The following is a 25,625-nucleotide window of genomic DNA, read 5'->3' as shown; positions in this document are numbered from 1 at the left end:
TGAGTATTGTGATTCTGTTATCCTACTTCGACTATAAGTATTACTCCCATATTAGAAATCTGCACTACACTATCATGACTATTAGACGAGGGAAGCATTTTTTTTCCCAAGAACAATTATTTTGCTCTTAATGAGCGCACACAAAAAGGATGATCACTTCTGTCCCAAATCCATTCATAGCAAAGCCATCATCACACAGATCGAAGCATGAGGTAGACAATGATTTTGGGCTGGACCAGACAGTAATAGATACACATACACACACACGTGTTATATATACAAATAATTAATACAGCGGAAAAACAACGATTTTGGGAGGCGACATTAAAACATCTGAACCACAACCCTCAAATATACCTTGGCAAAATAACATTTCGAGCGACATCACTCCAGAAAAATTCTCAAAGTAGTGAAAGTAATTACTTTTCTAACAAAAGTTGGTAATTGAGCAAGGATTTTATGAAATGTATGCTTCGGAATATTCACTCCATATCACACTATTTCCCCATTCAATGCCCTCCCGCGTCAGACATCTGATTTTTTCTTTTCGTATGTCCCCTTAAAAAAACCCCAACATCAAGTGACATAATAGACCGTAATTACTTACAATTCTATCTCGTAAGGTACATTGAGTGGACAAGGTATACACTTCGTTTGCTGGTATTATACGGATAGGTGTATGACTAAAATGTCCGACTTCTTCCCCATTACGTTCACTTCTGTCGATCAAAATGCTACATCACCATCCTTCGAGAATATTTACACTGTTGCAATCATTCATAATATACAAGAGGCGAAAGGTCAAAGGTCATATCTTTTCGCATTATAACTGCCCTCAGATTCGCCCGGGCGCAGCATCAAAATTCATGACAAATTCCTACATCACAATGTTATATCGACCTCTGCATTGCAGCATAAAACATCAACACCAAGCACACTAAACCCGCATTCGCAACAATGATGCCACGATATTTACAGTGCCGTCTAGCAGTAATTGTCGATTCACTTGCTATGGATCGATCCTATATTGAAATTACACATTCGTTTTCTAAAATTTGGCCGAAGGAAACATCTCCTAGTCCAGGCCATCAAATCAAAAGGAAAGCCGTTCTAAGTGCTACGTTGGGGAAGGTAAATGCATACATGCCGACCACCCCCTTTTAACTTCTCTTTTTTCAGCAATGGAAGAGTCCACCGCACGTGTGCGCTAGATTATGTATGCTACCGTTGCAACGCGGGGACGGATACACCATTCTACCCTGGGTAGTGTTACTCCCTCAGGTATGTTACATGGCCTTGGGCTTTTAAATACGTAAGCACAACTAAAATTCTGACGGACAATGACGTTCTGCACTGAGCAGCAACTACATGAAACACGTATGCATATTGCATGACCAACGCAAAACATTGCATAAGCTCTGTTACACTGTGGAAGACACGGAGTCATGCTGAACGCGAGTGTTTCAGCACTCGTACAGAATTAACCGGTCGTTAATTAATGTTGCTGCGTCAATTCCTAATCTTAACGCTCCATGAAAAGTGCCTGGAAGTCTCATGGAACAGAATCGATCATCATTTAAGATTTCTGTCGAATATCACAATCCTAGTTCAGCCAATGGCCCTGTCATCCTATTGTAGAATCCGTCGAAATTGTAAGGGAAAAGTAGAACGCCGGGTGAATTGCTGTGACCCAATGATCATAATATTGGTGCAGATCACCGTACAATAGATTTTATGCACAACAGCCGAAACGGTAGTAATAATCATCATTTACATTTCTCATAACTGTACAGTCGGTTTTTGTTTTGTTTTGTCATATAATTGCATTCTCACCTTGCCCTACTTTTGGAAGGTAGTTTCTACGTTTGGTCTGAAAACAAACTGTCTCTAGAAGCTTTACTTTAAAAAAAACGCCACCTACGACGATTAAAAGTGATGATCAATTAATTATTGCTAGCACGTACTGGCATCCGGACGATATACTTACAATGCATAGCAATCCATTCATCATGTTTGTTTCTTGTAAAAACACATCCCTAGATATTTACACTACATGTCCACCTACCGTATGTTCAGCCACTCCACCCACACCTCTGTTCAACTTTAAAGTCATTGTGAAAAGTCCTCGCGTCATACCTATAGATCTAAAAATACTCTGGCTGAGGTAAGGAAGTTATGAGCTATGGCTTGAAATTGCCTTGATTTTTTTTTTCTAACCTTGACCAGCTACAAATTGGGAAAGTGGCTCCACATTCTTTTCGGCATTAGAAATCACCAAGGATTTACGTCTGTTAGCCAGGCTAAACCAAACATGCAGAACACTGAATTAACAAAATAAAAAAATTGTTAGGTCAAAATTCAAAATTTACATTAAATTAAGTTTGATATTGGCTCGTATCTTCCCGTGTCAGGGTTATATCAATAGTAATTTCAATTTCATCAAAGCCCATTATTTACGGCCATGTGAGTGGCTAATATGTTTGGAGAATGCGGGGGTAAATTGGGAGTCAACTTATCTACTTGTTTGTTTGTGGTAAGACCTTCACTCCTACGTGGCTCATCTTTACATGATTGCAATTATCCGAGGAAAGACTATAATACAAACAAACACATCGATCATGGACATACCGCCACCAACGACATGATTTGGTTGATGCCAACCATGCAGCTGCAGTTGACTAATAGATTTGCAGTAATGTTTCCCTTAGTAATGAATTACTACACAATCTCATGATAAGCAGTTTGTCATATATTGCTCTATATAATTATAACCAGTTCCATGATAATTATAGTGTAATTATGATCAAGAAGTAGAGTACATCAGTTATACGATAAGGCGGTTGAAATAATCCTTGACGGGTCGATTATGTACAAGACTTGAATAATTACCGTATATTGATTGATTTTTGATAATTTTTCAATAACATGGCAAAATGGCGTAGGGTAGGCAACCAATTTGAAATCAAGGCTGGAAATGTCTGTGCCTTTCTCTCTGCAAGATTCATTCGTTATTTCGGCCATTACTGGTCACCAGAACACCTTCGATTTTTTGCTGCTTTGACATGCGACTGGAATAAAGTTCAGTGACTCTTGACCAGGACATAAAGTTCATCGCGAGGGTTCCTCCAACAGAGCCACTTTGTGTATTTTTCCTTCACTGTTAATGTTACGGGTTTCAGGGGGGTCAAAAGTTGCGATGGGTTGAACAGAACGGGAACGCAGAGGGCAGGCTTGTGTCTGGTTGATTTTTTTTTTTTTTTATTTCTTCCTAGTGGCTTTTCCCTCGCTCGCATGTGATGCGTTAGACGGAGTCGACGGCGTTGTACGTTTGTATAGCGACCGACTCGGCGTAGGGCGGCGGCGGCATGCCGGCGCCATTCTTGATCATGCCGTCCCCGCCGTTGAGACCCAGCTCGATGTTGGGGAAGCAGGGGTCCACCTCCTGCATGGTGGGCGGCGGATTGACCGTCTTGCTCCGGCAGTGCGGTAGGTATGGAGTGGTCAGCAGAGTCCAGCGCTGCCGGGCAAAAAAGAAAAAAAATGGAGAAAAGAAGGTTTAGGATTTTGATAAAACACTTACGATACTGAATAAGTCTAGGAGTAAGATTTTGATCTTATCTTTCTGTCGCAACATTTTGATTTATTATCATCGATTCAGCTTTTGTCGGGTCACATCAAAATGGGGTTTGAGACAAATCGGCACACCTATTGCAATAAAGGTAAACTTATTGACTTGATTTGTCATACTTACGCAAGTAGGCACTACTTTCGTTTTAGTTATTTACTCACAGACGTTTTCGATCACTCGATTACTACACTGATATCGCCCTCAATATACATTTACACATTTCATACAAAAGGAGACATTTACATCAGACAGACATTGCTGCTTCCAGACCAAAAACATAAACTTTACTTACAAGCATTGTTCTTAGTTGGTTCCGTCATATTTTATCCTTCTATTTGTTATGGACCCAAGCTTTTGTTCCGTTATCTATCTAAAGTAGCCTTGTGTTTTGGATTTGGTCATAATATCATTGTATCACTGCATATTTTACTTCTGTAGTTGTAGTGTAGCTAGTTTTTATGTTTCGAATTGTGTTTTGATGATTTTGATATCATTTTGACCAATGATATGTATTATACTGAAAATTTTGATGAATGAATTTAAATAAACTCAAAATAAAAACAGAAGTAAAAATGAAAAAGCATTGCCAAAAGAGGGCGCCATTACAAAAACTAGACACCCGTATGATAGTACAGAGAGGGGGCGTAAAGCCACCACTCCTGGATCTTGAGCTGACCTCTTGCAGGGAGCCCTGGGCGTTGAAGATGAGCTGGTAGAAGAAGAAGAAAGGAATGTTGACCATGGTGCAAAGGGAGAGGATCCAACCGATCATGTAGCCCCACCAGGGGTACACGTAGGTGTTGTTATACGTCAGCGGGGTGTACTTTACCAAGCTGAAGATGAAGATGGACTGTAGAGGGGAATAAGCATATACGGAAGAAAGACATAGTCAGAAAGATATGCGTATGTATACTATTATCATTATTATCATTACTATTATTATCATTATCATTATTATTATTATTACTATCATTATTATTATTATTACTACTACTGCTACTACTACTATTATCATTATTATTATTATTATTATTAGTAGTAGTAGTAGTAGTAGTAGTAGTAGTAGTTGTAGAAGTAGAAGCAGCAGCAGTAGTAGTTCTAGTTGTATTAATAGTAGTAGCAGCAGTAGTAAGAGTGGTAGTAGTAGTATCAACGGCTCACAACAATTGGAAGAAAATAATACCCTTTGTATTTTGAATTTCGGTATGTTATTTGAAATTGCTCGTATACACAGGGAAAAAGGAGGAAATTACAATGACAATAAAGGTACTACCACTACTGCTACTTGTACTCCTACTACTACTGCTAATATCAAAACTACTACTACTACTACTACTACCAGTATCAAAACCACCACTGATAGTAAAGTTTAATGATAATCATAGCATTGACTCTAATTGTCACAATAACGTAGTAAAAACGGTAAATTTAAGTTCTTCGATTATTTTTTTCCGATTTTTTTATGTGATAAGACCCTTTACGTACAAGTGGCGGAACCCACTGAACAGGATTGTCGCTCCACGCATGAATGAACCAACATACAAACACACACATACACACATAATATCCTTCGTAATTTTCTGTACATCTAAGGTCAACAGCAAAGAATGACGTGTAAAACCAGATTGCGTGAGCAATATCAGACTCCGAGAGCTTAATATTATTTCTAAAAGCCAAAGAGGGGGGGGGGGGGGGTGGGGGGTAGGCAAGGTATCGTTAATGATGATTAGAATACTAGCACTTGGCCCAGTTTCTATTTTCCCGCGCGTGGCTGACAAAGTCATTAAAACTCTGCCTGGTATCAAATTGGCAATGACTTATTTTTTCATTAGAGTCACATCCAGTTTTGCAGACTCGCGTCGGCATGTCCTTTGCGTTTTTGATTCCATGACGAAATAGAAGGGGGTCCAAATTCGGTCATCACAATATGTAATGTCTGCACAAGCTGTAGAGAGAGGGCAATATTGTTTTCCATCTCTCGACAGTGCCTGTTTTCTATAAACAGGCTACGGTTCGTGAAACGCACAGACGACAAGGAAGTTCTGCTCTGACAAAGAGTGACAGCAGCTATCATAATGCCTAGCGCGTCGCAGTCTGGAGGGTTTGATAATATTACGATGTCAAATAACAGGGCCTATGTCGACTCAATTAGCAACTACACATTCCGAGAGAACTTTCAAACTTTACTCTCAAGGTACAACTTTGTTACGTCTTGTGAGACAAGAATGCATGACGAATTTCTTGTTGTTGTTGTTCCTATGTTTTTGAACACTGAAGAAGAAAAGGGAGAGAATAATCTCACCTCGTTGGTCTAACAATGACGAAGGATAAAGGTGAGTAAATGTGCTTGTGTATAGGCCTATGTGGGAGGGGGGAAGGGGATTGTTAATCATAACTATAAATATCATCGTGATAGATATTTTAACCACTGACGGGAGAAAGGAGACAATGGTAAACAATGATATGCATTTCTTATCCTCCATTATTTTTGTTTGCTTTTCTTCTCTTCTCCGCGGTTTAATACACTGAGAGAAACACACTCGAAACCTGGGTTGATTAATTTACAGAGCATAACGGCAGCGAGACCCGCACAATGCTTTCCAAACCTAAAACATATACAACTTCTATTTACGAGTTCATGGAAGCTCAAAGATGTGGAATATTGATGAAGTAAGTATCTCGCTTCACTTCATGCACGGCTACATAAACACACTTCATTGCACCAGAGCTGTCGCATTTTATCTTCATTCGGGCAATTTGAAGAGGGAGAGAGTGTTTGAAAATGTCACATTTGTTAGGAACGCATCTTTTACCAATAGTCCATCGCAAACGGGGAATATCTTAAGTGTTTAATCATTTTCCACCATGTGTACTTTTGCCATCGACGGATGATATGGTGTTTGACATTGGAGAATGCTTGCCCTAAATTCATCAATATGTCTCGTCATTTACAGAATTGGCTCCAAAAGTGATAAGGAAGGACACTTCCCTCTTCCGTCTATAGGATTTAATCAACTTTTTTGACGATATCCTACGAATTATGGTGAGCATCATCTACAGCCAAAACTACTTTCCTCCCTTGCCTATAATCTTTTTTATTTATTTTCATTGAAAGATGGGATTTAGGACTAAGGGAATTACCAAAGCTTAAAAGTCAACAAAATTTTAATCAGCTTATTGCTGAATCTGGGGGAAATTGAATTAAGGCGAAATCCGATTTTTTTTTTTTGGCCTGACATTTTGATTTTATCACAGCACGTGAGCTTTCGCGTGCCCACGAGATACTCGCCGGAAATGACGCGTCAGCCGTCAACATATTGACCCACATAAAATAAAGGTAATTATCCTCTGCAGAAAGGAGACCATTGTTGAAGTACACGGAATCTGACAACTGCATATGTCAAAAATAAAAATAAGAAAGATAACTCTATGTCTGGGCGGAAACATTTCTAATCGGCAAAATGGAATTGCTTATCCAAATATTGAAAGGTACCCAACCCTCCCCCCCCCCCAAAAAAAAAGAAGATAAAGTCTCTCCACTCTAAACGTCTGATTCTCTACAAGATTTAGAAATACGAGGTGGACTATAGCCACTCTCGATCTCAAACAATCTGCGCTATAATGGTGCTCCGTCCAAACTCTTATAATTGTCTGACAATTTTACTGCTTTAATAGAGGTTTAAGCAACAGTGATTATCACGTTTACTAAAAGTATGTTTCACTATCACTACTTGAATCAATCGTCACTGAAGCACATTTTCTTCATTATGGTATATATACCATCATCTTTCGTTGAGAGAAATTGTAGTAGGGCCTAAGTGTAGTGCCTATTTTTTGTGATTGTTGCTGATGCTACTAGTATTTGAAAAATCTAATTAGTTTAGAAATCATTAGGGTCAAAACATAGTGTATACCAAACATGGCGATTCTTTTAATATTATAGTCAATTTAACGTGATCAAAAATGATTTTATCTTCCATAATGCCCAAGTATACAACTATGACTTTGAAACATGGATGTGGCACATGACATTGTGTCAGAAATGTTTATTTTGTACACACACACACACACACACACACACACACACACACACACACACACACACACGCTAAGATGTAACTGTACTCATAGCCTAATTGACCGCCACACCACATCGCTCCCACACGCCCACACGAATGGTAGTCAATTCGAAGGCGGGGGTGAGGCGGGGCGGGGATGGGGATGGGGATGGGGGTGGGGGTGGAAAACGATACTTACAGAAGTGAAGAGGGGCGAGAGGACGATCCAAGAGACGATCATGTAGGGAGATATCCACTTGACACCAGACATCTCGGTCACATTCCTCATGAAACGCACGCCACCTGTTAAGGAATGCGGACATGACATTAAACCTTAGCTTATCGGGGAATCTGGCTACTATGTTACCTACCTAGCTTTACTAGGAACCACAACACGTTCATAACAAACGTTTTCAGCGTCATGACTATCCTCGTCAATGGAACTTTCGAATATTTCGACAGCGAAATTTATACTAAAATATTTCTACCACCATCATCTGATTCTTTAAACTATTTTCATTATTGTAGTAGGTGCGTATTAATAGAATGGACTCTTAGAACACGATTTAAACCTTCCGCACGATGGCGCTCCTACCCATGGAAATTGCAAGGGAAAATAAAGGTGATGTAACAATACCGAAAAATGTATTGTTTTTAAGAAAACAAACATACAAGCAAACACCTGTCTTTATAGGATAGAAATAATAACCCGAATCGAGAAGAGACTGGATTTTTTTTCCTTTACTTCCTCCCCCACCTACATATATAAATAAAGAGACGGTTTTCTATCCATTTAGGCCTATGCACTATACACCTCAGTTTCCAAAGGGTTAAAAGTAGATATTTACATAGGCTTCCTGCGTTGTACCAACCATGGCATTTGCCAGAACATTGATCTTTTCATTTTCGCCCACGTAGCACACACATGTCCATGTATAGCTAACACCGCTTTCACGTTCAGTATTTACACATGATCACAATCAAAACAATGTGCCTGGAAGCACACAAGACGTGAGGCGTTAAGCTCGATCGAAAGTATCGGCCTTGCCAATCGATATGCGTGCCACTCGATAATGAATGCGACAAAGAAAAAAAAGTGAGCTAGTAAAAGAAGGGTGAATAAAAACAACAGCAACAGCTTCGCCTCGAGTTAATTGGCCGATATCACCTAACTTGGTAGCCACATTCTGTTGTGGATTGGTTTGTTTATATGTGGCTTTCTTGCAGGGGCTATAACAAGGGACAGGGAAGTGGTTTCAAGGTGAACGGTACCTCAGTAAACTAGAAATAATCAAATGAATGCATTTCTAACCCAAGCCCGGGACAGTCGATGCCAAAACTACTGCTCCCGGCCGAATTCTAAACCACCGTTATACGATGTAACATGACAAATATGCCCAATTGGGGTAGCGCACAAGGAATGCAATTGGCAAATGATGTTATGCCAACTTCAGGCTGATAAGGACTATCGATTGTACCGTTTGTTCTCAGTCATTAAATTTTATTCAGTTTACACAGCAAGCCATTAAGATCGTCGCCTTATATCATATTCTAGGCAAGTAAGGAATGTTGTATTAGAATTATATTGAAATAAGGCTTGAAATAACTTGTACTTTTAGATAGGTATGTGCCTTATTGGCGGCAGGCATTTCAAGAGCTAGAGCCAATAATTTTGTGTACATATATCTGGTTGACACTGTACGTTGCCCACACCATCGATAAGTATTGTTATCATCTTAAGATAGGAATATAACCATTATTTAAAAAAAAATGCACGGCATTATGACCATGATATCAAGGACTAGGAATGCAGCTGTTTCATAACTTTACAGTGCTATGTTATGTCCTTGTAGTTTTCATTCATGCAAATCAACATCCTATCTGGTTCCCTTTGGTACAAGCTTCTCTCGTTGATGACTTTCTCATTAGCATCGCTGAACACTTTATGTCAGAACTAATGATGCTAAAAACAGTACCAATATAATGTATCGTTCGTTTAAACACTCTGTTCATAATTACATTCCCTTAAATATCTCACTTTTTTTTTTTTGATCTATTATGCGGCGGGAGCGCCTTTTTGGCAAATGTGCTCGCTATGTAAACACACATGATGATTTTTCACATGATCGTTGCCATGGAGATGACAGCATCTATTGATTGGCGATCAATGAAATCGATACTTACCGTAGGCCCAGCCGATGGTGAAGCTCTCAAACATGGAAACCCAGAGGAGAACGAAACCACTGGCGGCGTAGTAATCGAAGAGCTGGAAGATGTACATACCTCCCTGTCGATTACGGGGGAAATCCCCAAAACAAATCAAAGCGTGACGTCAGAAATCAACCTGCAGCAGGTGCTGGTACTGATCGTGAACTTTAGAAGCAGTAAATATTATGTACTGAGGTTTGAAAATTAAATGGAAATCAGGCATTCTTTCAACGTTTGATAAACAAAATCATTTGTTCATTTGGAAAGGCCATTACTTTTGCCGCGATTACCCCTTTTAAGTGATGAATTTTGTCAAAATTTTAATGAATACAGAATGAGTGCAGCGAGGTAGCCAATGTCAGAACTGGGGAAACACGAGGCACTGGTTGACCCTTCTTAAACATCCATTCCACATTAGGAAAATGTGATTATTTCATCAGATAGTTCGTCATATCAGCACCCAGAAGACAGCTTGTCATGCTCGTTTCTTCCTTTCATTTTTCTTTTAACTCAAATAATATGGTGATATCTCTGTACATACCCAGCTATCACAAAAACAAGAAACAAAAACGAATTCAAACCAGTTTTGATCAGCTGGGTACGGTTTTACCAGATGAGGCAGAAAGGGTGACGGATATGAAAGTTCAGTATAACAATTTTCACATCGTAAAACTTGTAATTGGCCTTTCGTTTATTGTGTTGGAGTCAACAAATTATGTGCGATTTCTGCAGCACTGAAATAGAACTATCAACAACTGGGATGGCACAGAAATATCTAAAACAGCCGCACAGTACAAAGAGTAAATCACAGAAATCAATGTGTGCAATAATGATGGCTTGTTCCATTTACCCCATGCATTGTATTATCACAATTTTACCGTCTGGCGCAGTCGCTCAATAATTTCGATGGCTACAACGCTCAATTTATAGAATTATCTTTTGTAAAGTGTTCGCCCTTTTGAAAAAAAAAAGAAAGGAAAAAGAAAATAATTCACCAAAACGCAAAGGAAAAGCGTCGATCACAATGATCATATGAAAACTGTATACCTATGCTGAGAGAGATGGAACAAACATCAGCGATAATCTATCAGCGTCCATTAGAATATCTTGCACGGCACAAACACGTGATATCCCGGCTACATTTATGGTATGGCCATGTTTTTAAGAGCATCCCGCCATATCAATTTGAAGGAATGGCAATAAAACTCAAATTTCGCCGCGTGTATAAGACGATAGCGAGCCACTTTATTCTCGCATGCACTCCCTATCGTTGGGCACAAATTGATGCTGGCAAAAAAAATTGGCACATAATTTCCGACAACGCTTTGAGAAAATTGATCCACCCTCTTTCATTTCCACGTGTTATATAGCAAGGGGAAATAGGGCTATTGCGGCTTTTGTCCCAGAAGGAGAATATAAAAAAAAGCTGGGGAAAAAAAGAAGAGAGGCAACTTGCAATATCATCGCTATCTTCAGTTTCGCTGGGGCAAAGTGGCAGATTTTCATCCCCTCCAGCGATACGTATTAATATCAAGCCCAGACTTTTCCCCGTCCGCCTCGTGAAGGTATCGATACCTGATCAAGATTCTACTGGTGGCGTGCTCTTCCCACCCAAAATATTAATGCGCGCCATGCAATTGGCACAGTCGCACAAAATTTCCATTCCATCGGCTCGGTATTGACAGCTGTGCAGCGAGCTAGACAGCGATCTCTGAAAGATTGGACATTATTTGGGTTTTTTTTAACTTTCTCTCCACTGATAATGATTGGACTAAAATTGCAGCGAGTGCAGTAAACAACAGCGATATGTGTCCCTATGGATCGGTACGGCAATACAAAACACTCCCTGTCCAACTTAGGCCTAAGTGAGCTGAGATGGGTGATCGAAGGAGACGAGTTTGAATTTGGGGAAAACTATGATGATGATATATTCAGCTGCATGATGAGGGTAGTTTGACAATGACTTAAGTATAAAATATCCCATTCAAAGGCTAATCGTCATACTTACATAGGTACACATTGGTATACCGGCGAGGCAAAACCCGAAGCACACGAAGAAGCAGAAGATCTCTCGCCTGTTATCTTTGAGGAGTGTGTTGGGAAACAGGTCAACGATGGTGGCGACAAATCCCTCCACACCGACGAACTATATTAAAAAAGAAAACAACCAACAACAACAGTAACAACATTTGCGAAGGTTAACATCGTCATGGTGACACCGCTCGAGACAGCCAGCGACTTATTAGCTCTGTGAAAATTGTAACTTTGTTGAGAATGTTGCGATCGCGATTATTCCCTTATTCCCTCAAATTGCACAACAATATCAATGTTGGGTGTTTTGTGTTAGTATATTATGAGATGTTTTTAGTGTAGCTGTTTTCATTTATTATTATTTTTTAAATCTATGTACGATATGTCTTATAAACCTGCTTCCATCTTTTACAAACGTTAGGTTGTCAACCATGAATGAATAAAAATCTAATGATGAGTAATGAGTACTGACTGGTTGAGTGAGTGGTTTAAACATCCTGCACAAGAACATTACTCTGCTATAGTAATATCTCCACATGCCCAAGTTATAAATGTATTGACGTAGCTATTCAGACAAAATCCATGAGGCCGCAACGCGCCCTGAAATCTGGATAACTTAACGGGTGAGCACGGGGGAGTTTTTAGGTTTCTGGCTGGCAGTGACTCCAGATCATGTACGGAGAGTGGCGACAGTGCGTTGGATTCAGCCGATCGTAAAGACAGCCATGCCAATCAAATAGATCATAAATCATCACATTGCTCTGCAATACGACTTTTAACTGGCATGGCATGGATGCATTTCGAACGTGATGCCATGTGCTCCTTACCCTTTCACAACATTGATCTTAACGCACAGAGATGTACATGATTGTATTCTTACAATGCTCCATCAGCTCAATTCCGACGGTCTGCCCATTCCTTTCTTGCGAACACTTCAACTGGGCGCTTACAACCACTGCGAGTTCTTATGCACGGCCTTGCTGGAAAGCAGCTTCAAAGCTGATAGCAGGCTTTTTACCGTGTTGAAATAAATAAAAATCAAATTAAAATCAAATCAAATCAAAGTTTCAATCTCGCGGTCGCCATGGCAACATGACTGTAACGACACCAATGAGATGCGAGGGTTTTCATTGTTGCTATGGTATCACCTGTCATGAACTGTGAGCCTCTGTATGAAAGCGTTGCCCTGAGTTAACATCAGAACAAGCTTCTTAGAGTTCCACTGATGATGATTTACGGACATTCTCTTCAATTTCCAAATTAAAGTTTGCATGCGGCATTTAGTAAACTGCCTGTCTTTGAACATGAGGTGACAGAGTATACATAATAAAATCGAATGAAAAAAAAAGTGGGGGGGGGGGATCAGTTGGAAAGGTTGTAAGTGCGTGAGTGTGAGTGTGTTGGAGGCGTGTCTGTTTGTGTCTGTTTGTTTCTTGAATGACTTCAATATCAGATATCATGGGGCAATTTAGCTACAAATAATTTGAAATAAAATTTCAAAACAAAAAACAAATACATTGAAATACAAAAAAAAAAGATTGCGAAATGAGAGTTCGCGATTAAACAATACATAGGTTTATATTCCATAGAATTAGGCCACCTAATTATTGTCGACCACTGAAACGGGTTTAAAGTCCAAGGCATTTGAATTTCTGTGATCTAATGCATTAGCCACGCGGTATTTTCTCTGGACCTGTTTTGCCTAAACTGTTGCGGTGTTCTATCCAGTTCGCGAAATGTATTCCATTGGCCGACTGTAGCACTCTCGACTTCGTATCTCGTTCGTGTTCATTAGTCATGCTGATAGCCGGCGCCTGAAATGAATGCGAAATTCAAGCGCGGCCCGTGAAATCTATACTCCTTCTTGTATTTGTTTGATCCGAAAGCGATTTGACTGTGAGTAACCCTCGGGGGCAAAATGGCTGACTAGATGTTGGGGATGTGGAAAGGAACACCGCAAACTAATCAGCCTTTTTTTTTTTCTTTCCCAAGAGTGAAGCAATTGGGAATGTGAGAAATATACTACATTCGATTACAGAAACCTACTGAAATTAATTACCAGTTTCTATCATCGTATAGCCTGCGTTCTTGTTGGCGCGCGTGAGATTGTGTGTGCTACTGTTGGGATTGTAGTATGTTTTGTGTGTGTGTGTTTTGTTCTGTTTTGTATTGGTTTTGCGTCTGTTTAATCTTGGCGTGCAAACTGCGGTCAGTTTTCAAAGCCACAGCAGCAATAGGTAAATGCGTCTCTTGGTTTCATTTCCGTCGTTAAAAAACAAACAAACAAACAAAAAACAACATTAGTAATGACATATCCATTTAAAGTTCCTTTTATCAATTATCAATATTGGCATTGATACTTTTCTTAACCGCGTCTGTCAACAAATTCTTGCGAGACACCTCAGAGAGAATAGAACTCAAACTTTGATAGTCGGATTGAATAAATGACTTCACAAATTTAGTAAGCCAGAGGCTCTGCACATAGCCCGATATGTAGGGAAGGGGAAGCGCACGGCACGGCAAGGCAGGGCGGTAGAAGGGACGAGGGATGGGGTACAGGAGGGCAGGGAAAGGGGCGATGGAGGGAGGGTTTGTGATGGGAGGAAATGTGAGGGGAGGGAAGAGGGAGAGATTGTGAAGGGAGGGGATGTAGGGGATGGGTATGAGAGGGAGGAGGGAAGGGAGCGGAGGTGTCGGGGGAGTGAAAATGAGAAGACAAAGAGGGAAAGGGGCAAGAAAAATGAAGAGGGGAGGAGAGGAGGGTAATTCGAGGGTGGTTGGCAGGAGGGGAGAGGAAGAGAAGAGGGGGGGGGGGAGGGAAAGGGAGAGGAGAGGGAGAGGAGAGGTGTGAAGGGGTAGAGGAGACAATTACCCTCCGGCGAAATACAAACACCGGTTGGTGATAGGGTTAGAGTAAAGATTAGGTCTAGGGTTGGGTTTAGGTTTATAGAATTTGGGTTAGGGTTAAGATTAGGTCAGGATTAGGATTAGGGTTAAAGTAGGGAAAAGGGTTTGGGGTAATTGTCCAGGGGGTAATCTTCATTGTCCTAGAACCCTAGGAGAACAGGACGGGTTTGGGGGCGGGGCGGTGGAAAGGTGGGGGAGCGTTTAAAGCGTTCGATGATAACCACTGACCTGACTGTCTATTCCAAGGATGAGGAGACAGACGAAGAAGAGGACGGCCCAAAGAGTGGACAGCGGCATCTGGGTGATGGCTTCTGGGTAGGCGATGAAAGCCAGTCCAGGACCTGGGTATAGACCAAGACCAGACCAGACAAGACAAAGACAAAAGTCACTTTTCTATTACAAGTCTCAACCTTTCAAATCTGGGGGAGGGGGGGGGGGCATTCATGAAGCATTTTGTCCGACAAAGTTGTTGGACAAATTTATTCTCAGCCAATCAGATGCAGGGATTTCAGTAGTTTGTAACAGTATGTCAGAAAAAATATCCGACCCAAACGCTTCATAGAATACCGCCCCCCCCCCCCCAATCTTGTGATGTTGAAAAGCAAATGGATCATGAATACGGAAACTGACTATCTATATGCCATACAGGTACTATACTACACCTTGACATCAGAGTCTTCAAGTAACATGCAGTATCATTTCCACAGCTGGAAAGAAAAGGAAGCAAAAAACAAACAAACAAACAAAACAAAACAAAAGATAGCCGCTACAAAGCACTAGCTTCTCAACTCAGTTCTTGCCTCTTTTTCTGCTTTCAGCATGAGGATATTCTACAACTTTATCAATATGTAAAGTTCTGTCTAGAAAACAGTCGAGATAAGTATCACAAAGATATATATTGCTCCTTACAATCTATTATGATAAACGTTTCCACACAAATGTGATTCGTTTGGAAATGCATTATTCTGACCTTTAAATTTATGACAGTTTTATGATTGAAGAAATTAATGAAGCATCCAAACAGATTTACGCCTATTAAGTCATCGATAACATACCATTACCAACCACTTTGTTTACTCGTATCATATAATAATGACGAATCAAATATCAAGCACAGTGAGTTATTTGTCATTTTTCTATATACCCTTCGGTATATCGGAATATCAGTTTGCACATTACTTGTGAAAAATTATCCGGAAGGTATGCGGAAACGAACCGCGGTTTGTGGAAATGGACATATACGATATTATGCGAGTCTACGCGATATCTTCTATGGCATGACCAGAATAATGTGGGCATTCGTGTGTTGGTGTATAACTGTGCTGTCTGCAGCGTTTTGACTGAACATCACTACGTCTATAAACCGGGGTAATAATTATTATCAAATTGTTGTATTTTGTTGGGATGATTCTTTCCTTTTGAAACACATACACTTCCACCTATCTTTGCTCCATATGCTGAAATTGTGACCTTCATGTTGAAATACTTTATACTTTATGGTTTTCTCTTTACAGGCAAGTGGTTTAATGACACCTTACACTTTCGCGAGATCTTATCTGAAAAGAAGTTTCAGTCAAAAAGGTTTCTAAAAAGTGACGTACGGAACCAATTTTCTACATTCTTAGATCGTGTCGCATTTACGAGGCATGCTCTAACTCACATACACACAACATAATACAAACACACACACACACACACACACACACACGCACACACACACACACACACACACACACACACATTTACCCACGAGCGCAGACATGCACACACCTTCACCTTACGTCGATATCCGATTTAGGTAGATGTGTACATATTGTCCAATCTTTCCAACAACTTCAAACCTCCCCCCTCGCTCATTTTTTTCCCTCTCATCTGCCGTTTCGCTTTTTATATATAAATTCCATTTGCTCCTCCAGCGAAATCTCCGGCTCCTATATTCTTTGGGTTGTCTGATATCTGTAGTCGAGTCCTTCATTTCAATATTGGAAAGCACTTCTCCGGACGAGCATCGTGCAATTCCAACTCGCAGAGCAAACAGAAATAGATATTCCCGTCTTTCAGTCATCCCACTTTCGTTTGCTCGGAGAAGGTTACATCGTCTGATGCAATGTTGCGTCGACCGAGAAGACGTGATCAGTACTTACAAATAAATCATTTTCCCAATCTCTTTCCCTCTCTATATATGTCATTTTCTTTAATATATCTATTTCTTTTTTTTTTTCTCCACGCTGTATTCGACTCATCTCCAGACGTTGTACATAATCCATGGATTTGTAACTAGATACCGCGGTTGAAAATAAGGTGGAAAAAGAAAAACGGCAAATCGTGACGGTCCATTTCGGCCCGTGTTTGATTTGCGATATTGGCCGGCGCGTACAGCGATGGAAGTTTCTTCGCTGGTGAGCGGGCACGCGCGTGCGCGAAACACGCCTCAGTAGATCGATCACCGACACTCAATCGTCGGCACGCACGTATGACGATCGTCGGGGCTTCGGTCATCAAACGTTGGATAATAAGAGATTGGGAGAGGAGGTAGGGATGGGAGGAGAGGAGGAAGAAAAGGAGGAGGAAAGGGGAGATGGGAGGAAAAGAGGAGGAAAATGGGAGGGGTGGGAGAGAGAAGAGGGTAAACGAGGAGGTGCGGGGTGCGGGGGGGGGGGGGGTAGGGGAAAAACGAGGGAGGGATGGGTAACAGGGATGGAGCGCTAAGGGGTGGATTGGATGGGAATTCGTAAGTCTAACATGAAGGCCTCCTCAGAGTTCGACACTGATCTTCTCGGGTTTCACTGATCAGAGTTTGAGACCACCTCACACTTTCCAAGAGAACCAAGGAGGACATCATGAGCAAAATACCTCTGTAGGGAATAAACGCGCTGGGCAGATCTAAAAGCCAGGTTCTCCCGTTTTTATAAGTCAGGGACTTATCTAAAAGAACAGACACCTCCACTATATACCTCTAAAATCTGAACCATTTCACTCCAAGATGTTGTGATGAGCCGTGGGATTGATAAATGGCACAATTGCTCCCGCCACCAATGGGTTAATGTCGATCAGACTTTTATCTGGTTACCTCGTATGTTGTTTAATCTCCCTGTTACCTGTACACTTTTTCTATATAAGTCTTTATGTCCTCAATCCAGAAACTGTATGTTCTGCAGTGTCCAGTCAGAACAAAACATCTGTCGATATGCTAACAACCCCAGGATAAAGGGGAAACAAGCCGGGGAAAAATGAGCGCTCATGTTCAACAAACTGGAGCAACTAACTTAAACTCGGTAGCGCATTATTGGAATAGCTGCTTGGTGTCTCGAGAGAGAGCGCGGATGTTCTACGCCCTCATGGAGGTTGCAGGTAAAACGACAGGGAGAGGCGCGCTTTCACTGCCCTCGTCATATTTGTACAGCCGATCCGCGAAAAGCCGCGGGTGAAATTGGAAAGAGGGCGCTTGTAATTAGAGCAAAGTGTGCATGATACACACCCTCTCGGATTCTTTCCCAGACGATTTTTCCTCTTTCCATCTTCCTCCTTTTTTTTCTTTTCTTTGAAGGGAGGGGAGATGGACGAGGCACGGAAATGCATGACGGAGGGTTATATTTCGTTTCCATGGCTTTGTGTCAAACCTTGCAATTACAGTCAGACCTTAAAGGCGGCATTCCTCGCGCGTTAAGCATCAAAATGTTATGGGTGGGTGTGCGTGGAGGTCGGGAGGGGGCGGGGCGGGTCAAAAGAACATCGGCTTCTTTATACCATTTATCTCGTAAAATGACAAGTCCACATTCATCTCTTGGTCATGATGCAACATTCGTGCAGTAATCAAATCACGGAGAGAGGGACATTCTATATAAGAACAAAACCTATCGATTTGGTCGCTGCAGAGGCGGCGTGACTGCATATAATTACGCAATGCAAGGTGACTTATTTTCATCGGCTTAAGACTAGAGTACGAAGGGATCCAAAAAAGCAGAGTTACTTTCTTCAAAGCCACTTTTAAATACTTCTTGATTGCCCCAAAACAGTAAGGAAAGAGAGAAGCTGAATGCTGGTGGAATGAACGGCTGTGAGTGTATGTGTGGTGGTGATGGTGGTGGGGGGGGGGGGGAGCGGTTTTCTCGTGGGTGGGGGAATCCCCCCTCGCACCATTCCGTTTATTGGTGCTCGTGTTTTCCGTGCTTGGTAGAGAGGTGTAAAGTGTGGGGGGGTGGGGAGGGAGGAGGGAGATCAATGAATACAGAGAAAGAATTCAAAAAAAGTGCTGCAGTTTGCCCAACTAATTCCGAAATCACGAGGAAAATGCCGGCTTCGTGTTTGCCCGCTCTTCTCCCTTACTTCCAATCACAATCACACGAACGATGACGGACGGTGGGCACTCTTTAGTGAGTGAGTTCTAACGCAATTACCTCTTGGAGGACATGGGCGTCCGAGACACGAATGAATACAATCCCTCCTTGTTCAAACGGATGAAGATAATTGGCAATCGCTTTGATTGGACAGTTTAATATTCGAGTATAAAATGAGTCTATGCATGTCCGGCTGCAATAAGAGAGCGAAAGTGCTCGGTAAATGCCGGAGGCTGAATTTTTCTTCTTCTTCTTCTTACCGATATGATTAAACACTCGAGATTGGAGCGATTATGATCAAACTCCTCGGAAAAATCTGCGTATGGCATTTTGTCATCTCGGAAAGGAGAGAGAATAAAATGTTGGCACACACGTGCACGGGTTGACTTTCAAAATGCCAACATTGCATCACCGTATTCTCCCAGACAATGAGCAAACACACCAGCGAACGTTCTCCGTTCGTGAATCGAGGATGACCGTGTTCACATCAATTGCAAGGTGTGGACGACCAGACCATGTCCTTAGGTATAGATTACGCAGGGCTATACCAAGGAGGTGGGACGGAGGCATATAAGAAGAAAAAAATTGGCCCGATGCCAAAATTGCTATCTTTCAAATACCAATTTGTGAAAAGCATCTTCGGTTAACTTCTGTCGCTTTCTCGAAAAAGTTTTAGAACTATGCATAAGGAAACCCACGATTGAACTTTGAATTCTCTCTAAAAGGAATCGCAGATTATTTGACGAATATTAGGCAGTAAATGGAATACATGCAGAAGTTGATACATTTTACCAAGTCTTAGATATTTTTAAGAAAAGGAAAACTTGCCACCACACATTTGCTTAGTATATGCAATGTGTTTCATTTCTTTCTTTTTTTTTTTTTTTGGGGGGGGGGGGTATGTGGATGGAGAAAACAAAAGAGACATGAAGACAAAAAAGTGGGGAAGAGAAGAAAAGAATCCGTGAGAACACGGATGAAAGAAAACCCAGGCTGTGGAACGATATTAAAGTCGATGTGCGGTTCAACTATACATGGAACGACAAACAGGTATGTTAAGATAATTATCTGGAGTTTAATGTACATGGATGGGAAAAGAGAAAAGAGACCCCCCGTGAAGTGATGCTGAGAGCCAAATATAGGTTAACAGAGTGATAGATAGATCGGAGTTAAGGACCGAGCAACTTATATCGCAAAGAGAAGGGCGAAACCAGAACACGATGCCAACAGCAATACGCCACATACGTGTGAGAAAACAGTGACAGAGACGGGAAGAGACGCAAAGAGAGAGAAGGAGCGACAAGGCTATATGACTAGACAAACACGATATACGACACGCACAGTTTAATAGAAAAACAAGTGGGAAGAAGAGAGGGAGAGAGGGACGGCGAGGGACGCAAGGGGTGAGAAGGGGAGATAGCTATAATATATAATTACTAGACATACAGACACACTACACAACATGAATTGGGTATGACAGGGAGAGAGAAGGGGGTGATGGCAAAAAGTTCCACTTTTTGGTACATCACTTTTTCCATCGCTTTATTCATTCTTTGATACCATTGCAAAGTCTGTTTTGTTTTCTTGTTATATTTCATTTTCATTTCATTTTATTTCATTTTATCTGTGCTATGCATATTATGTATATATTTAAAAAATACAATTTTTTTTTCATTTTGTTACTCATCACTTTCGTTTTTGCAATTTTTTTTAATACAAGTATTCTGCTTATACACTGCATATAATTTTCTCTGTTTATTTGATGAAAATTAAAATAAATTTGAACTTTGAACTTTGAACTATTTCGTTTCCAATAAAAGTATAAAGAACATGACATTGGCATATACAAATAATCTATCTAATCATCAAATTATACACATGAATATATAATAATCCGTATACTAGTAAAAACGTATACCAGTAAATATTTTGTATGATACTTATCATACTTGACTCGTACTTCATTCAAACCATTCAACAATATTATTTGATAAACTGATAAATGTATGCATTGCATTATGTATTACGTCCGGTTTTGTTTGAGGGAAATAAAGTATAAATCACATAATAAATTGAAGTAAATTGAATTGAAAAAAAAAAGAGAAGGGGTAAGGAAAAGATGTTGGAAATGGAGCGGGGGGTTGCAGTATGAGAACATGAAACATGAGTCTTGCGTTGCATTTAGACTTTGCTAGATAACGCCGACGAACTCCCACCTGACTTGGCAACGTCGCCGACTTCGACTCCCTGCTCGCCCGCCATGAAGCCCAGGACGGCGAAGATGACGAAGCCGGAGTAGAGACTCGTCCCGCAGTTTGCCACGGAGAAGATCAGGGCATCCCTGCAAGACCAAAAGAAAGAGCGGGGACTACCATCACCTGGGGTATAGTCTCGAATTTTGGTTTCGTTATTTACCATGTTTACATTGATGCCAACTGTCAGTCGCAAATGAATCAAAGATTTCAGAATTTATGGGAGTAAATGTTTACAAATCATGATTTCAGCCGTGTCTAATACAAAATATTGATCAGCCTCCCACGTACGTGTTTATTTTTTCCTCCGATCATGGCATTTGCTTTATGCACCCCATAAGGGCAAAAGCTTTTTTTTTTCCCAAACGAACTTGCCAAATGACTGATTCCAACAGTTACGACGGCTGCCGCTATGTTCTGGGCGATTTTGATAATCAGGCTCTACGAAAGGTTAATGCCTATGTCTGCACAAAAATTATCCAGCGTCTGCCGTTAATCTAAAATATCACAAAACAATGCCAACGAAAGGGGGAGGTTTCTCATTGACTTTTGATGTGCTTTCACAACGAGATTATGCATGTATATCACGTTGTTTATGGCTTACTTCTCTAAAACCACGTCAATAATGTGCATCGTTTAACTTCTCATCAGCGTTCCTTTTTAGGTTCCTCCTTTATGTCGACATGGTATTTTCTTAATAATAAAGACCAACGAAGATAGCAGAAATGAAATACACAGGCAAGAGCAACATCCATATACCCCAATCTCCTCTTTAACAAAGATACCATCTTTCTAATGAGAAACAGACATAAAAATACCTGCTGTCACGCGGGGCAAATGCATTGTATTATTTCATTATTCTATCAAGTTTCACACACGTTTCAACATATCGATGGACCTGATTCATGAAAAAAAAAATTATACAGGTTCTTTCAGTAACTATAGTAACAGTCACTGTGAAATGGAATCCGACGTACATGTGTAATCACGATTACTCAACACAATGTAATCTCGACTAAAACATGGCTTGATTGAATCACGCATCTCGAACATCACAGGTCTGAATTCGAGAGGTATTGTATGTGACTGTAGACAAATACTCTTCTTGTCCAAACGCAGACAGTGTATTAGACTGTCGCACTTTTGGGAAATTATGGTAAGTCCGGTGTGTGATTTAGTGTGACGTTTTAATCAGTATGTATAGACCCTACACCATCGCACGTGAAAACAGTCTCACACATTACACAGACATGAATATCTGGCTCGTCCCATATTATATACTACTGTACTTCTATCAAGGGCAGTTTCAAGGCCACATACAACACACGAAATCACTAAAATGCTCAGCTCCCTTAAACTGATCCAATCAGACGTAAGTACTAACAAGCTTACGATTGATTTTCCACTTGAGTTGCGATTTTTATTTTTTCCCTTGATTTTTTCAGGAATACACCATTTATTTCTTTTATTCCGGCTAAAGAGTCACAACCGCTGCTCATCTATATGTTTGCTAATCTAGCGATGGATAAGGCTGAATCAATTACCGAGTCAGCGATCAACAGTCAATATGACCCCCACTGTAGTGATTCACGCCTTTATCAATAAATATAGTCAGTCTATTTCAGCATATTATATCGTCTGAGAGTGCATTTTTATTTGGAAAATTAATTAACAAGATTATTCAACGCAACGCTATTACTTTCAGATTGCCAATTAACCTTTCCACGAGATCTTGTGATATTGGGTGTTAATATAAGAGTTGCGTACTTTGCCGCTTCTTAGTTCTTTTAACACCAACTTTTTCTCCATCACGTGTCCATAGCATGCTCTTTATTTGGCTCTCTTGATAGGACAAGAATGGCCTGTGCATACCAGAGCACATACACATACACGCACACACACACACACACACACGCTGATGCACATTCATTGGCTTTTCTATTCAATCTATTATACAATTATCTCTTTTTTCACAGAAAGCAACATACGATGCTTGACTTTGGCGAAAGTAATACATCTTAATAGTTTCTGGCTGTCTCGAGACATCGCAAATACGCGGTCAATTGATGCGCGATGGATGAGTAGGCTGTGTCCGTGATCGTCGAATTATGCATCGGCGGAAGCAGAAGTGTCTACCCAGGGTTCAAATGGCGACAGACCAGCCGAGGGGAGATGAAAGGGAGAAGGGCGTAAATGGGAGAGAAGAGGAGGAGGAGGGATTAGGGTGAGGTATAGGGTGGGGTGGGGCGGTTGAGGGTGGAAGATAGTGCGACGCGCTCCTCAATTACAAAGCATGCCATCTAAGCGACGGCCGCGCAAGGGGCGGAGAGCAGGGAACGCTGTGTGAAGACTGTTACGGGACTCCTAAAAGCGCGCCCATCTGTAACGCGAACAAATATCGCGTTTCCCTCTCCAATGGCCACTTGTAAGTCTCTTGCTGCCTCGAAAATAGAGTTGTAAAGTGGGAGAGGGAAGGCGATGGAGAAAAGTAGAGTAAGAGATGTTTCCCGTTGATGAGGGGACGATGATATGATACGGGGGAGGAAATGCGCCGGCCATGCACAAGACCTTGTCTGTACTTCATGAGCTGCAACTATATAGCCTCTCTTGTCTTAATCATGTGTAGCTGCCGCCTAGCAATAAGCAGACTTTGCGGTCAGGAGGTGAAGATTGTTTGATATGGAATGTGCTTGCCCGCCAAAATACCATGTCATTATACCGTCTTCCTATTACTAGTATGTTCATCATTGGCCTCTGTGTGTGGCATCTAGTGTTGGGCAAGTATCTCTCGGAGACGCGACTGGTTTTGAATGTTAGATTGCCATCGCCGACTTTCGGACAGTTACATGGACTGTGTGAATCTTAAGAGAGAATTCATGTTGGAAGATTTGCGCATGCACGGACTGACTTGTAGAATAACAGCCACTGGCTGAGCAAGTTTCATTTATCCTCGTCTTGATATAAGATCAACATGAAATGAATAAAATGAAATGAGAAAACACCGAATGATAGCTAACATATCCATATTGAGCTGAATAAATTTTATCGCTTTGGGTCGATCATCCTACTTATCACAAGCTATGTCTCCTACCATTAATGTCTGAAGTAGATTAAAAAGCTAACAAACACAATTTTGACACAAGTGTACAATTCAGTACAACCAGTGAAAACAATCTCGTGCTCTCGTGTATTGCAGTATTGAATACTGCAAATTAAAATACATCTGAACTTGAACCACATGTTCATACGTACACACGCTTGCTGGTAGAACAATTCAAGCCACAGGTTAAGGCGGTGATTTAAAGCTAGCCTTTCCTTAGTGAAAATTCCGATCCCCGAATGATGATTCCGACAAAAAACAATGAAAAAAATCTTATAATTCGCACAATAATCTAAAGCCAAGCTAAACCACCTTGAGGATTTTTAAACAAGCTGTAACTAGAAATGTCGCTATGGCGACTAGTATGCCTCCGCCATAATGCATGATTCTCCTAATAGGTCTATAGTACATGTGGACAATGTGTGATTACATTTTCACAAAATTGGCAAAATATTAAAACAACATGTTTGTCACAAATGTGTTGAATTTCGCCTTCCTTGACCTAGGTTCAATTGGATGAATGGGAGAGCATGTATTTGGGGATTTTAGGACTTTCACTTGACTTTGAACCTTTCATAAGTTTATGCATTGAGTAATTTTCAAGGTACGGAGAAAAGTGCAATTTCTGTATTGAATAGTAAATTGTTACCATTTTCATCTGGCCTTTGACCCTTGACCTTTGACCCTAAAATTCATTTAAGAGAATCACTGTCAGGCAGAACATGCATAAATATGTACTAAGTTTCAAGATAACTTGAGCCACTTCCGAGGTATGGAGGAAGAGGTAAAGTTCAGCACTTTCATTTGATTTTTAAACCTTTTGACCTTTGACCTTTTTGGCCAAAAAAAAAAAACTTCCCAGGCAATCTCTATTGGGTTATACATGCATATACCAAGTTTAAAAAAAAATAATAATCCTGCAGGCATGGCATAAATAATGAGGGAAATGGTAAAATTTTGAAGTGTTGCCCTTGGCTTTTAACCCCTGACCTTTGATCCCATGAACCCAAAATTTCCTAGATAATCACTGCCAGTCAGTACATGCATATATACTATGTTCCATGAAGATACCTTGAACCATTTCCAAGATATGGAGAAAAAAGT

The 25,625-nt window shown here is 40.8% G+C and overlaps 1 protein-coding gene across 1 annotated transcript in view; it reads right to left on the bottom strand.

Annotated features, from left to right (window-relative positions):
* Nucleotides 1–3,271: 3,271 nt before the first annotated feature.
* Nucleotides 3,272–25,625, bottom strand: part of LOC139745315 (sodium- and chloride-dependent GABA transporter 2-like) — a 92,676-nt gene continuing 70,322 nt past the window's right edge. Inside the window, exons 8-14 of the mRNA XM_071655714.1 lie at nt 21,386–21,510; nt 15,061–15,173; nt 11,903–12,040; nt 9,871–9,973; nt 7,886–7,989; nt 4,305–4,478; nt 3,272–3,517 (exon numbers count right to left, since the gene is read on the bottom strand). Of these exons, the coding sequence (XP_071511815.1) occupies nt 3,302–3,517; nt 4,305–4,478; nt 7,886–7,989; nt 9,871–9,973; nt 11,903–12,040; nt 15,061–15,173; nt 21,386–21,510 (973 nt within the window). The 3' untranslated portion in view covers nt 3,272–3,301. The remainder of the gene's footprint in view (nt 3,518–4,304; nt 4,479–7,885; nt 7,990–9,870; nt 9,974–11,902; nt 12,041–15,060; nt 15,174–21,385; nt 21,511–25,625) is intronic.

Source organism: Diadema antillarum, unplaced genomic scaffold (assembly GCF_040938485.1).
Source record: "Diadema antillarum isolate AM-2024a unplaced genomic scaffold, OU_Dant_1.0 seq00001251_RagTag, whole genome shotgun sequence".
NCBI classification, from domain to species: Eukaryota; Metazoa; Echinodermata; class Echinoidea; order Diadematoida; family Diadematidae; genus Diadema; species Diadema antillarum.
Note: the sequence above shows the minus strand (reverse complement) of the source record. Positions and strands in the feature narration are given on the sequence as shown.